A 16,171-nucleotide genomic window follows, 5' to 3' on the forward strand; every position below is an offset into this window, starting at 1 on the left:
CTTTACTCTTGTCAATGCCTTTCTATCTTAGTCTTATTTCAAGACTTTTTAGTTTTTTATTTTTATTTTTGGCAATATCCATTCTAGTTTAATATTACGTCATCTTTTGAATGACTTTTTAGTTCTCTTCAATGACTCAAGAGTGTATTGAGGATTTTCTTTCTTCAAGATTCATATCCTTGACAGTTTGACAAGAGTACTAATATAATGTTATTATCTTCTTTTAGGGGTGAGTGAATTATCTCACTTCTATTGTTGTATTTTGAAGGTTACAAACTATCCATCTTTAAACAAAAAATCTTGTTTTTTAATATTGATCTTTTTTTTAAAGAGAGCGGATTACCCCTTTTTGTGGAAATTTTTATTAAGGGTTGTAGATTACTTCTTTTAATTTAATTTTTTGGATTCATTTGAGTTGTCTATAGAAAAAAAGATTATGGATGCTATTCTTAGCAAAAGTAAGAATAGATTTGCAACTATTGCGGATCTTCATGAGCTTGTCAATACTCTTAAGACAAAAATTTCATGCATCATCAATGTCAACTATGAGAGTACTACTTCTATATCTATGGAAGAAGTCTAGAGTCTACATCGAGAAGTTGTGCACTTGAGGGAAACAAGTCGATCAGCCTCACAACCAAATTCAGGAGGTCTTGTTTTTACAAGCTTAAAAAAGGTAAGATTTAGTATGCTCGAGAAGTTTCATAGAATAAGATCAAAATTTTGAGGGTTTTTACAACAAGTTAAGTTCTACTTAAGATTACCTTGTTTTGAATATGTGGATGGATTTATTCAAGTTAGCTTCATAGGCACACTTCTATCTAGAAAAGATTTTTCTTGGTTTGTGCCTTTGATGGAAAAGAATTCACGACTTCTTTATAATTTAAATTCATTCTTAGAAGTATTTATGGTCACATTTGGAGAGAATGATTGGTAATAAGTAGTAAAAATCAAACTCTTATTTTTACGACAAGGATCACAATCAACCACCACATATGCTATTGAATTCCAAAACCTCACTTATTAGATGGACTTGAATGATAAATTACTTATTAATTAATTGTGATATGGATTAAAAGATAGCATCAAAGATTTTTTATTAACAATGCCAAAAGTAGAATCTTTTAAATAATTTATTACTCAAGCCATTGCATATGATAATTGATAATTTAAAAGGCATCAAGAACAAAGACTTGGCTAGAGAGGAACAAGTCAAGTAATGGCAGTAGCTCCTAAGTATTCTAAAACATATTCATCAAGGCCAGAATCAATGCAAATTGATATGATACGTTTTAAACCTCTCACGAAGCAGGAAAAGACTTGATGTTGCCTAGAGGCTTTGTGTTTATATTGTGGAGAAGCTAAGCATATTATTCAATATTGTCCAAAGAAGCAACGTAATTACAAAATGAGGAGCACAATTACCAAAGAAGATAATGTGTCAAAAAACAAGTTTTTTCAGCTACAATAGGGACCATGCGGCTGTAATCATGTATAACACCTAGTAAAGGTCTTATTCTCTTTTCAAATCCCTCACCTTATTTTATAATAGATGTATTTTTATGACCTAAAAATCACAAAGTCTTTGCTTTATTAGATTCAGAAGCCTCAATCTATTTTATAAACAAAGATTTTGTCAAAAATAAAAAAAATAACTTGAGTCAAGAAAATTAAATCCATACATGTAGAAGTCATAGATGGTCGTTTGTTGTCTTCTAGAAGTATTACCTATGAAACTTTTTCTTTAGAAGTAGTAATAAAAGATCATAACAACGTAGTAGTATTTAATGTAATAAGATCTTGTAATCTGATTATTTTAGGATTATCATAGCTAAAAAAATATAATCCTTAAATAGATTGGATTTCTCATAATCTTAAATTTTTTGGTAGTATAATCCAAGATTACATTAGTGAAATAGAAGTACATAAGTCTAGTACATCCAAACCTTTACTAGTAGATGCGAGAGCTTATATGCGTGTTGCAAAAGAAAGACCATCTTTTGTTATATATGCTACGTCCATTTTTAATGGTAGAAAAACGTCAAGTGGTATTCCTAGCCAATATCAAGAATTTTAAGACGTTTATGAAAAAAAAATATAAATATTCTTCCAGAGCATTGATCTTATGATTATTCAATTGATCTGCAAAAAAGAGCTCAACTACCATTCGGACCAATCTATAGCTTATTGCAGAATGAGTTGGCTACATTAAAGGAATATATTGATGAAAACTTGGCAAAGAACTTCATATGCCATTCTAAATCTCTAGTTGAGGCTCCTATCTTATTTGTGAAGAAGAAAGGCGGAACTTTCCAGATGTGTGTAGATTGTTAAGGACTCAATAAGATTACTATAAAAAATAGATATCTTTTGCGTTTGATTTTAGGACTACTTGACCAATTCAATCAAGCAAAGATCTATACCCAAATAGATCTACGATGAGCATAAAATTTAATTTGTATCAAAGGAGATAAATAGATGACTGCTTTTTGAATTAGGTATGGACATTTTGAATATAATGTCATGCTTTTTGGACTCACGAATGCATCGGCTTCTTTTCAACATCTTATGAATAATATTTTTTGTAAATTTTTGGATGATTTTATTGTTTGCTATTTAAACGACATTCTAATCTACTCTAAGAATACAAAAGAACTTGACAAATGAACTTCATGTTTGTCGTATGTTACAAAAACTTAGAGATGCAGGATTATATGCCAAGTTAAAAAAGTGTGTATTCCACACTACTCAAGTTGACTTTTTAGGGTACATCATTTCTAACAAAGGCCTTATGATGGATCCCAAGAAGGTCCAAACTATTATAGATTAGAAGATTCCAAGAACAGAACAAGATGTGCAATGCTATTTGAACTTTGTCAATTATTATCAAATCTTTATCAAAAACTTTTCTCAAGTTACAGCTCCACTTACACATTTGACTTATAAAGACAAACTTGAGTGGAATAAAGGAATCAAAGCATCATTTGTCACTTTAAAGAAAGAATTTACTTCTGTATTGATTTTGTATTGCGTCGACTTTTCTAAGGTATTCTTTATGGAAACAAATGCATTAGACTTTGCCTAATGTGCAATATTATAACAAATGGAAGCAGATGAAAAATTTCATCTAATAGCTTTTTATTCCAAGAAATTTTCAATAGCAGAGATTAATTATGAGATCCACGATAAAGAACTTCTTGCAATTCACGATTTATTTCAAGAATCGCCTCATTATCTAGAAGGCACTTCAAATCCAGTTATAGTATATTTTGATCACAAGAATTTTGAGTATTTCATGTCAGCTTGTATTTTGAATTGTCGCCAAGTCCGTTAGAGCATGTTATTATCAAGATTTGATTTTAAGATTATATATTGACTTGTAAAACAACAAGGTTTATTAGATACTCTTTTTAAATGCTCTTATCTTATATCAAAAGAAAGAGACATATCTTTTGATCAACAAAAAATAATCTTCTTGAAGCTAGAGCATTTTCATCTTCAAACAATGAAATCAACATTGACTATTGATTTGACTTTTGTCAAACAAATTCAATCAAGTATGTCCTCTGATCCTCTTATTTATGATATCAAGAATCTTTCTTCTAAGTCTCATGATATTTCCAAGTTCAAGTTCAAGAACAACCTTCTCTATTTTGAAAGACGTCTATATATTCTAGAAAGAGAAGCATGTTTATGTATTCTTCAAGCACGTCATGACTTTCTAGTAGTAGGAAATTTTGAATATAACAAGACTTTAGAACTTATATCTAAAGATTTTTGATGGCCGCAAATATAGAAGGCGGTGAAAGACTTTGTTTAATCATGTGACATTTGTTCAAGATTAAAAGCTCTTCGTCATCGATCCTACAGACTTTTCCAACCATTGCCTATACTTGAACAACTATGATCTTCCATTTCTATGGATTTTATTATAGATCTTCCAAGTTCAAATTCATATGACTCTATATTCATAATTGTAGATTGCTTCATCAAAATAGCACATTTTGTACCATGTACAAAATCTGTTTGAAGTGAAGAAATAGCTAAGCTTTTTATTGACAATAACTATTACTATCATGGATTACTAAAGGATATTATATCAAATAGGGAGACTCAATTTGTATCAAGATTTTTGAGAACTCTATTCAAGATTATAAAGGTGAATATAAAGCTCTCTTTGACTTTTCATCCTCAAACTTGTAGGTAAACAGAATGGGTGAATCAAATTTTGGAGCATTATTTGAGGTGAACTATCAACTATCATTAAGATGATTGGACAACTCTTTTGCCAATGACAAAGTTTGCATACAATAATTTGGTACATTCTTCTATTCAACAAATATTTTTTTTTGCCAATTATGATAATCATCCATGACTTGATACTTTTGATTTTTCAAAAGTTAATAATCTTATAACAAAAGATTTAGCAAATCATTTATCAGAGTTACATGCAACAATGAAGATACAATTAAAGAAAGCTCAAGAACAACAAAAGGCCAATATGGATGCCTATTGTAAGGAGCAACCATAATTCAATGTGGGTGACAAGGTATGGTTACTTTGTCACAATATCAAGACTACTGGTCCTTGTGATAAGTTGGATTAACATAGGTTGGAACCTTTTCCTATTTCTAAAAAAATCAATCTTATTGCTTATCAATTACATCTACCAAAGTCTATGAAGATCTACCCTATATTTCACATGTCCCTTCTTGAGTTATATAAGATACTGAATATCTTGGGAAGAAAAAAAATGCCACATCTTCCTATAGAAAAGGATAATAATCAAGAGTTCAAAGTGGAAAAAGTTTTAGACTCAAGGCGGCATGAAAATAGGTTGAAATATCTTGTTCATTGGTGCGGATGTGATATTAGTGAATGCACATAGGAGCAATCAAAGAATCTTGCAAATGCAACAAAGAAAGTTGAAGCCTTTCATCAATGACATCCATCAAAACCAAGATGAAGAATTGTAAAGTTCTATTAAAGATGATGACCGCTCCTCGTGGAACTTGTCCCTAGAAGGAAGGGAGGTAATATCATGAACATATACATTTACTTCAATAGTTACTTATATGATTAGGTAGAAGTAGGTAAATATAGAATAATTTCATAAAGTCTTCTAGAGAAGCTTTTTAGAAGCTTTGTAGATGCGGTTGTGACTTTAGATGTATTAATAAGTTAGAAACTTAGCCAACAAGTTAACCACGTATTGGTAGCTTGTATAATAAGTTAACTCTATATAGTAGCTTATGGAATAAGCTAACTATGTCACACATATATAGATAACTTACCTTGCAAGTTAAGACATATGATTAGCAAAGTCAACACATGGTAGAGATCCTATAGAATATCACCACATATCTCTTAGTTAGAAAGTATATGTGGAGGCAAGAGTGAAGCTTTCTTCACTCTTGTCAATGTCGTTTTAATCCTTAGTCTTGTTTCAAGACTTTTTAGTGTTCTTGTTTTTGACAATAGCCATTCTAGTTTAATATTACATCATCTTTTAAGTGACTTTCTGATTCTCTTCACTGACACAAAAGTGTATTGAGGATTTTCTTTCTTTAAGATTCATGTCCTTGACAAAAAGCTATTTTAATATCCATATGACAGAATTGCTAATTTTTTTGACTAGCAATAAAAACCATTGTCTTTATTGATGTTCATTTTAGTATTGGAAGAAAAGTTTCTTCATAATCTATGCCTTCTTTTTCTTCAAAACCTTATATGAATGATTGTACTTTGTATTTTTATAATATTCTATATGAGTTCAATTTAGCCTCATACATCCACTTTGTAGTAATTATAGACTTATTTGGTGGTAAGGGCATTAAAATTATGTACTATTTTTATAAATGGAGTTGGTATCTTCAATCATAGCAAACATCCATTTAAATTGAGTTGCGGTTTTGTTGAATAAAGTGGATTTTATTTGCAACAAAGTTAAGAATCTTACAAAATATTCCTTAAGCCAACCAAGATGGCATGTATGTTTTTCAATGGTGTGGTTGTTGATTTTGCCCTTGCAAGATTACTAGGTTGGATAAGATGAAAGAACTATGTTGTGTCTAAATTAGATGTTCAAAAAGATACATATTAATCAAAAAAATCCATAGTAGTTATGGTGGGCCAAAGTATATTCTTCATGTTGTGGTTTTCGTAGACTACAATGTTTGAAAGTGATACAATATTGGACAAAAAAAAATGGTTGATTGATATACTAAGATTATTATCAATATCCAAGTCTGACTACTATGTATTCTTATTGTCTAAAAAATAGCATAAAGAGGCTTGAAATGTTTGTATAGGTGTTGCCAATAATCGAATAATTATTTTTCAAAGTAAAAATATAGTAGACAATATTTGTTCTTCTTTTGTAGACTCCAAAAATTTAGATCTTTTTTAGTAGTTTTCAAGAAAAAAGAGTTAAAAAAATAATAATATATTTTTATAATTAGATAAATATATTAACAAAGATGTATCAACAAGAAGAATCTAAAAGAAGATATATAAAGAAATAAAATAAATATCAAAAAGAAATGACAAAATCATAGTAAGAAAGTATATATATTCAAGAACAAATTGGAATGACTATTACTAAAGACTAAAAATCTAGAGACTCTTACTCTTGAAACTAGATAAGAACTAAAAAGGAGTTTTTAAGAGTGAAGAAGGCTTTATTTTTATTTCTATATATACTATCTACCTAAGAGTTATATGGAAATGTTCTATAGGACTTCCAACTTATGTCAAATTTAAAAAATACATGTCTTAACATTCAAGGTAAGTTTCTTATATGTATGCCATATTATTAGCTAACAAGCTACTAATACGTATGACATGTGGCTAATTTTTTGGCCAAGTTTTTAACCTACTAATCTCTATAGACATGTATAAAGGTAAAATTACATCTATGAAGCTTTTAAAAAGCTTTTCTATAAGATATTATCAAACTAATGTATTTTTATCTATTTCTATCTATTTATATTACTTAAATAACTATTAGAGTAAATATGTTCATGACAAGATGTGGAGATAGTGCAACAAGGATTCATTGATAGTGCCAATGGATTTGGCTTGGCATTAACATGCACTTTGGTGAGTAATAAGAAAGAAGCAAATAGTAAGGTTAGTAAAGATTGTTTATAATTGAACTAAGAAATAGAATGGCCATTTGATTTTAATAATATGTAGTCTAAAATAGATTCAATATTGTCAAGGTTAAAAAAAAAAAATATTGAATGCAATATCTTTGTATATTATATTTTTTTTTCAAAAAGAAAAAAATAGATGCAATAAGCTTTGAAATAGTCATCATATTCAATTATATTTTCAAAGTTAGATCTAGATTGATTTTTTTTTTATTATGTATTCTAATATGCACATAGGATTAGCAATCAAAAACTTTGAGATAATATATTTTTGGCTTGACTCTAGTAAAAGCTTTCCCTAGAAGCAAGTGGTATTCTTTTACTTTAGTTGGAGTTTGATTGATTAAATAAAATATTTTTTTAGCTAATTCAATCTATAAGAAGCTGGATACTTTTTCAAATAATAGCATGCATCTTATTTTTTTTTAATATTGTCCAATTTTGTCACTCAGCAATACCATTTTGTTGAGGTGTATAAACTTATATAATCTGCCTTACTTTCCTATGAGATTTACAAAATATTTTAAAAGTACTTAAGATAAACTCCCTACTATTATTTATTTGTATAGATCTAATTTTGTGACTACTTTGTTTCTATATTATTTTTTAAAATTCAATAAACTTACTAATTATTTGTTGTTTCTTCTTAAGAAAGTAAATCCAATTTTTTTTTATGCAATCATCTACAAATATAAAGAAGTACCTACTTTTTGATAGAGAAATCACAAGCAATGGACTACAAAGATTGAAATAGATTAATTCCAACAACTTATTTGATCTTAATGCTTCACCTTTTGAAAATAGTTGTCTTATTTTTTTTACTTTGAACATAGTAACAACATGCTAATTTTTCCACTTCAAAGTTTGATAGTTCATAAATCAAGTCTTTTGAGTTTAATATAATTATTATTAAAAAACTAACATGATCAAAAAAATAGTGCCATAAGTAGGAGAGATAATTTGTATTAATTGAGCTTGATTTTTATTCAACTTAAAAATTATTTTTTATATTGAAAGTAGCTTCATGCTTCAAAATTTTAAGCCTATTTTTTAGGATTAACTTGTATAATTTTGACAATAGATCCTAATATTCAATAATAACAAATTGTCGTAGATTATTTTTGATTAATATAATATATTTATCCTTCATAAAAATAAAAATAAAATTATTGCTTTTAACATATTGCTATATAGATAGAAGATTTTTTTTTAATCCTAAAACATACAAAATATTTTTGAGGCTATTTATTTCTTTAGTAGAATCAAATAGAGTAATATTTTTTTAACCTTATATAGTATGTACTTTTTTATTTGCTATGGCTATCGATATATAATCTCTGTTCTTTTCTAATAACAAGAATACTTTCTAATTTCCAAATAAATATTTTACGATACGATTACCTATTATCAAATATTTATTATAGAAAGATACTATTGATAATATTTTCAATACAATCTAAATATTATCTAGAGTGGGATATTGTTCACCAAATATATCTTCCATATAATTTGCTCTTGATGAATAGTATCTAGAAGAAAGTGTTTTAATGGCTTGACAATGCATTGTTAAATAACAAGGTTTTTTACAATAATCACAAACTTGATTCTCTTGTGATTCAAATCTTTTTTGATGAAGTTGTTATAATGCCAAAGCTTTTAGATCCAAATACTAAGCATTATCAATTTTCCAAAGCATATTTAATTCTAAAAACCAAGGCTTCTTCATGAGGATTAGATAGTAAATTAATTTTAGTTTCTTCTATGTGTAGTATGCTAGCCAAGCTAACTAAGGTAGAAATGACCTTCTTTGCCTTTAGTATCCTTATAAAAGTTTCAAATCTAGTAAGCAATTTTTTTAGGATTTTATGAACTATCATTGTGTCTAAAGGTAACTCATCTATATTTTGAAAATTGATAATCAATTCATAATTAATTCATAAGCATATTATATGAAAGAGACAATCATATCATCAAACATTTTTAGATTTTTTTACTTATCTAGAATAACCATAGTATCAGCAATAATATATATTAAATACACATTTATTAAAAAAAATAATCTTATTTTAAGATCTGGGATGTCATATATATAAGGTTTTACCATTTTTGTAAAAAATAACCTAAGAAAATCCACTCCTCTAGTTTTTTTTATCTCTAAAGTTGATTTCTTTCTTGTGAGGTTGAAAATTTTGCTATGACTATTATAACATATATAAAGCTCTTTGGTATTTCGTTCCTTAATGTTCTTTTTTTATTCATGATTTTCTTCTCTACATCATTTTTTGATTGTTGAATATCATGAATTCTAGAAGAGTTTCTACTATTAGTCTATATTTTCTTTGGATGTAGTATTGATGTAGGCTTAAGTATTGAATTAATTATATTCCAAATGTCTTTTTTCTTGAGAACACTTCAAATCATGCTTTCTTGAAAATACTTCAAATCAGTTCTAAATAGCATCTTCAAGGCTACAATTACAAAGTCCATTATTCCTATATGTGCGAGACTTGTTATAACTCTACTAACTATTCTTGCAATTTATATAATATGCTATTGAATTCAAGAAGAATACTTTCATATGAAAAAAAAAAAAAAAAAAAAAAAAAAAAAAAAAACTATACAAACTACTTTGAGTCTATTTAGTTCTTAGATGGCCTATTCTAATACCATGATACAAAAAAAATAAAAAATAAAAAATAAAAAATAAATACTATCACAATAAAATGATTGCCATCAAAGATACACTATTAGAAAGTATTATTATAGATACACATCTCAAATAAATATTTTAATATAATCATTGCATCTTATACAACCATATTTAGATCTATAACAATCAACAAATTTAAATTGATATCCTATCACAAGGATGTATCATAAGATTTCTTAACAATTTATTCTTCTACACTACCATACATTGATGTATTCATCCATTCATATGTAGAAGTACAATGTTCAAAGTCCATAATATGTAAAAGTGGAAGAATTAATGTATTTTATTACTGGACTACAACAACACTACTAAAACTTCCATGAGAAATGTCTTTAAATCTCTCCACACAATACTATCAATGAACCTAATTCCATCATTAATATACCCATCATACTACTATATGGATTATATCCATTATGATAGATAATACTAGATGCAAGGTGTAATAAATCAACTCACAAATTGAATAAAAATTCTAAAGGCAACTAATACTATAGTAGATGTTGGAACATCATATGAAAGCTTAATATGGTGATTCTTGTGTTGGTCAATGTACAAGTTTACTAATTGGTATAATATGGATGTCCACTCCAAGATATCCAATTCCACATGTCCTCTGTCTCTCTCGTTTTCTTTCTATATCTATTTATTTGTGATTGTATCTATTTGTTTCTATCTATATCATTTTATTTTTATTTTTTTCATTGACAAGAGATATATCAATCTACATGGTGTCGTAGGATTATTTGAAGTCTTATCATTGGCTCTCTATTGCTACAGACGCTTCCATCTCCTAGATGCAATTAAATATTGATTTTTGAGTCTTATTTTTCTTCTCCTTATTTATTTTCATGTAAAAAAAGTGCTAACTTAGGATAAGCAGAAGTGAGCTTCTTCAATTTCATTTGCTCCTTTGCTTTTTTACTTTGTTTATTTTTTACTTATAGAATTTGTTATCTATTTGTTTGTATCAATAATTCTTTGGAAGTATATATATATATATATATATATATATATATGAAGTATTGCTAAAATCACCACAAATTTTTTTTACTACCACCACAATTTGCCATCCATCACCCATTATCATAGTTTTTGTTCTTTCAATCAAAATTTGCCAACAACTACATATTATTATGGTTTTTGTTCCTACTACCACAATCTGCTATCCACCACATATTACCATAGTTTTAGCTATTGCTACTACAATCTTATTGTTATATTATAATGCAGCTATAAGATTGTCATAGTAATAATAAATAATGATAATATTGATATTTTTAAAAGAAACTTAAGAATAGTTTTTAATGAAAATTATCTTCAAAAATTAAAAATTGATATTCAAAGAAGATCAATTATAAACCAAAATTGAAACCAGACCCTAAGACACAAAACCATGCACCAATGGCAATTTTTAGGTTTATTTGTTGATCAAAGATTGGAATATAAGATCAAATTGAAAAAAACTTCTTTAGTCATTAGTTTTAGGTGATGGGAATTTGTAATAACTTTATAAGAGCTTTACAAAGTCATAGTTGCTTTGCAACAACTTTGATTTTGTAAAATAAAAAGGATTTACATTTTTAAGCATTTTATGTAAATTGTAGTGGTTTTCTAACTAAGAATTTGAAGATTTGTGATTATAATTGTCTTAAATTTGTCTTGTAAGTTAAAACTTGATTAGATGAATAAATTAAAGGTTATCAAAATCAAGTGGGATGAAGTCTTGGAAATTGGATTTTATAAGGCTAATGAAATTTTTGAACATTTGAAATAATTTGTTTCTTAGATCAAGGTAAAATTTGACATACTAGTAAAAAACTTGGTTTTTAAAAATTGTGTAAGATTTGAGATCAATTGAATGGTGAACACAAGAGATATTGGTGATGAAAGATTGGGGTCAAGGTTGGAGAAGGAAGTTGGTTGATATTGGAGCAAATTATAAGATTTTTCTTCAAATTTGTAAGTTATATCTTCTTCAAATTTGTTGTTTATGTTGTAAACTAAAAGCTTGAAAGGTATAATTTTTTTGAGTCAAGAAAAATAATTAAATTATTAGTTATTAAGGATTTAAATCTACAAAAGATTTAATTTGGAACTTTTCAAAAATTTTGTTAAGATTTTTTTTAGAATTTGATTAAAGATTGGTTAGGATTAATTTAAAATTTAATTTAGATTAATTTAGGATTTTAATTAATATTTCTTTGAGATTTGTTCATTATTTTTTAAAATTTTGTTTTTAATAATTTTTGAATATTTATTTATAATTTTTACAGATTCTTTTAAGTTCTATGACTTCTTTAGAAATTCTTTAGGATTTATTTATGATTATTTTAAATTTTCCTTAAGATTTATTCAAAATTTGATTAAGATTTTATTAGAATTTATTTAGAATTTTATTAGAATTTTAAGATTCTTTTTCTTTTGCACAATCTTAATTTATCAAGATCCCAAAATACTGGGATTGCAGATTACTGCTGGGCTTGTGGGCTTCAACGAAGCGCTCCGCAGGGCCATGATAAGTGGGATGTGATTTCAACCGCATACAAAAAAGTCAACAACAATGAGTGGAATGGAAAAAAGTTTTACTGGATCATGTCGCCCGAGGAACGGAAAAGTGTTCAAACACCTCCGAGTTTCCAGAAAAAGATTTGCAATGCCTTACTGGGGTGGTGATTAACCTGGATCAAGCATGAGGATTCTAGTGAGCTTATCGTTGACACATCTGGACTTCTGGGCCATAAGGTATTTCCTTCAGTTCCTTTCGAACGTTGACGTGGTGATGGTGATGCTAGTCTTCATAGCTGTTAGAGATCGTCATATGAAATTAAACATACGTACAGAATGAGGTCTTGTGTCCATCTTAACACTTCAATCGTCAACACTACCTCGTCAAAAAAAACAGACATGAGCGAGTTCTCGAAAACCATCATGTATTCCCAGCCGAATTCTTCCCACTTAGTCTAGAATAGTATCTGCTTCATTGATTGAAAGACTCCCTTGAGCTTCCCGTGGCTGCCTAACAGGGAGGCATAAATATCCGTAAAGCCAAGAGGAGATTCTCAGAACTCTCAACTCGGTTGACTCTTGGATTTCTTAGGGGGAGGATTTCCACCAGATACTAATACATAAATATAGAAAGCCAACATGGCCCCACTTACTAGGCCTACAACTCCTGTGGGAAAGAACACTTTGTTTACACCGTATCGCCGGTAGTACCTGATCCCAAATAAATAAATAAATAAATAAAAGAATAAAAGCCTCATGATAAGAAACATAAACCTCTGAATGCAATCAAAAGAAACCTAGAGCATCTCTAACTCGCAGCACCAAAATCAGGCAATCAATAAATTGAGATATCCAACACTGGAGCAGAAAATGGGATTGCAACTCTCATGAAAAAAATAGAATGAAGTAGTGACTCTTCACAAAAAGCATTAATAAAAGAGGAAATTACCAAAACATGCTCTACTTTTGGAATCGTGTTTTATTCTCTTAACTAGATTGTGGATTGACTAAATTGATGATTTAACATGTCAAGATGTAACAAGAAATGCAGTAAGGCGAGCAAACCTGAGGAAGATAAAGGCAGTGATGGCTGCTTGGCCCTGAATGTATGTCATAGAAGACTCTCCATTTTTCCACTTCTTCAAGCTGGTCACACTCAAGTACAGGAGACCGCTTCCCAGAAGCACACCAAACCTTAAAGCTGAAGTCCCACCTGAGAGTATAAACCAAAGCAGACCACCAGCAGCGAGAAAAATCCCATAGGGGATACCTAAGCAGAAATCATGAATCTTAGAACCGCTCTTTCCAGATTTTGAATAGTGCGCATCGAGGGCTGATTCTGCAACTTCCTTCACTGGCTCCGGTCCATTCTCTGCAACATATGCCAGATTGTCTTTCTGCTTGTAAGCTGTTTCCTGTGCTGTTGCAGCAATCTTTTGTCGTGCTGCCTCTGCTTGCTCTAGAAGCTGATTTGTAATGTCTTTCAGCCTCTCCAGTTCCTAGAAAGACACAGAAGTTCACGTAAAGTTATTGACTACAATGCATCACGCATCCTTTGGCAGAGACGCTCCTAAACCCAGTTTGTACTTCAGGTATTCTAAACACAAAGAGGTTTCTGAGTTTCGAAGAATGTCTGGGATACTAGACTGTAAGCACAACAACGTTCCAACAGATTGAAAGCGGAAAGCCCTGGGATGCCGAATAACCTCTGCGATTATTGACCCTCCACATTTACAAAATTCTCATCAAATCAGGGTCACTGTGATTTGTAAAACGACAAAAAGGTGTTGCTGGGTAAGTCGGAGATGTAATGCAAAACCTGACCTAGCAAAGACCAAAGGTTACAACAAGCCCCAAGCGCCTTCTCGACAACTACCACACATTGGTTGACAAAACGCACACCCATACAGGATTCTGCAAATCCCCCAATACCTCAAGGAATAATTTTACTTTCAATTCTTTCTGCTTCACCACAAGATACCAGCAGAGAGTGAACCACTGATGCAAATTATAGAAAGAATTGTAGCGTACCCCGCTCTGCCAGTTCGAAAAGACAACAAATGAGCGACCACACACCTTATTGGGAATATCTTCGGCGGAGCTCGTAGCCTTCCCCGCCTCCCCTTTGACGTCGTCCACCGTGCTGCTAAACGATTGCTTTGACTCACCAAGCTCACTACCCGCCTTCTCCTTCAAATTCTTTGCGGAGCTTCCAATTGACTCCTTTGCACCATCAAACTCCTTCTCGGCATCATCGGCAGCCTTGTCAACACTGTAATCCAACGGCTCCTCCGGAGTCATCCCCACTCCAGAAGAAGAAGAAGAAGCTGCCACACTACTCCTCCTCCGCCATGTGAACCCCTTCAAAGCTCCATTCCCTTGTATTCTCCCCTGTACTCTCTGCACTCGCAGAGGCATCAGTCCCTCTAACCTGCCATGAAAACTTACGGCCTCACCGACGCCATTGGCGATGTCCGATCTCCCAACCCCGATCGCCATCGACCCAGGACACACAGATGACATCGCCCTCATGCACTCCATCTCTGCTCTCTCTCTCTCTCTCTCTCTCTCTCGCTCTCTCTCTCTGAGACTAAGAAAAATAAAACTCGACCAGAGTCGAAACCCAGTACCGAAAACCTGCAAAAATTACAAAACCCTAATCACACTAAACCCCTAACGCATCCAGCGTTCAGACACCCACAGCGTTGAGCTTACATCCCTCCTTCCTGACAGGCGCACGAGCACACAGAGACGGATTGCAGCAGCAGCAGGGAGGAGGAGGCGAGGCTGTGGTGTTGACTGCAACTACGACGACGACAACAACCCTCGCTTGCTGGCCCTAGCAACAAAACACAATGTGGTCCGTTCTAAATCGGGGTCCTGAGAGTGCTGCTGCTGGGCTCCACCATGGATTCTCCTCTCTTCTCGCAACTGCTTTGCTACTGTTGCTCTCTCGCTCTCTCGCTCTCTCGATGGCTCTGCCTCCTCCTCCATGAATCGGAAAATGATTAGTCTTATGCTCTTCAATCAAAATATATTTGGGGTCTTTGCAGAGGATACTGACTGTGTCACAAGGTTGGCATTGCACTTAGAATCTAAGTTTCTGCCCGCCCGCTCCCGCAGGGGTCCCGCTTGCCACGTCGGTATGGACCGATTGGTGAGCTGGATGCCACGTATTCGGGTCTAATAAAAAGTCGGCCATGATGCTTTCCTGAAACTTTATTGCGCGTCCACTTCTTTAAAGTGTGTGTGGGGGGGGGGGGATGTGCTCTGTAAAGGAGTGGTGGAATGTGATGCTTGTTTTTGGAATTTGATGATGATTTTTTTTTGTTTTTTGTTTTTTTGTTTTGTTTTTTTGTTTTTTGGTGTAAGTGCCTTCTCGAAGCTTCTTCTTTATTGAGAATGTTTCTGTTGATTTTTGTAGTGTGAATGTAAGATTTTATTGTAAGAAAATCAACAAAAGTTACATTGACTGTTAAAACATTCTTTAATATGAATTAAAAGAATTCTAATATAATGCTTCTTTCATTCAAAAAATTGCATTGGGCTGTTAAATACAACCAATTCTCAGAGGTTGACATAATCCTTTACGTACAATACATGCCACATTTGGCATCATTTGATACAAAGTACTCCTTTAGTTTTTTAGGGTATCAAATATGTCAAAATAAAAATAATGATTACATACCACAATTCAATATTTGATGTTTTTGAGAAACTTTCACAATGTATATTAATTTTTTCAATTTCAAATTTGTTACATTTTTTAAAACCATGATAGAATGAAATCTTTATT

The 16,171-nt window shown here is 31.0% G+C and overlaps 1 protein-coding gene across 1 annotated transcript; it reads right to left on the reverse strand.

Moving 5' to 3' along the window:
• Positions 1-12,783: 12,783 nt before the first annotated feature.
• Positions 12,784-15,207, reverse strand: LOC112295030 (uncharacterized). The gene is made up of 3 exons (XM_024546131.3): positions 14,452-15,207; positions 13,441-13,874; positions 12,784-13,086 (listed from the first exon to the last, which is right to left on the reverse strand). The coding sequence occupies exons 1-3, from the start codon at positions 14,914-14,916 to the stop codon at positions 12,939-12,941; spliced, it is 1,047 nt and encodes a 348-aa protein (XP_024401899.1). The 5' UTR covers positions 14,917-15,207; the 3' UTR covers positions 12,784-12,938.
• Positions 15,208-16,171: the final 964 nt, after the last annotated feature.

Source organism: Physcomitrium patens, chromosome 18 (assembly GCF_059467195.1).
Source record: "Physcomitrium patens ecotype Gransden chromosome 18, ASM5946719v1, whole genome shotgun sequence".
NCBI lineage: Eukaryota > Viridiplantae > Streptophyta > Bryopsida > Funariales > Funariaceae > Physcomitrium > Physcomitrium patens.

Bases quoted from the DNA above. Each gene is read 5' to 3' on its own strand.
- LOC112295030 (XM_024546131.3), bottom strand. From the start codon at position 14,916: ATGGAGTGCATGAGGGCGATGTCATCTGTGTGTCCTGGGTCGATGGCG. The intron at 13,875-14,451 runs GTGTGTGGTCGC...GTGTCTTTCTAG, and splicing joins CCGAAGATATTCCCAATAAG to GAACTGGAGAGGCTGAAAGA. The intron at 13,087-13,440 runs GTTTGCTCGCCT...ATTTGGGATCAG, and splicing joins ACTGCCTTTATCTTCCTCAG to GTACTACCGGCGATACGGTG.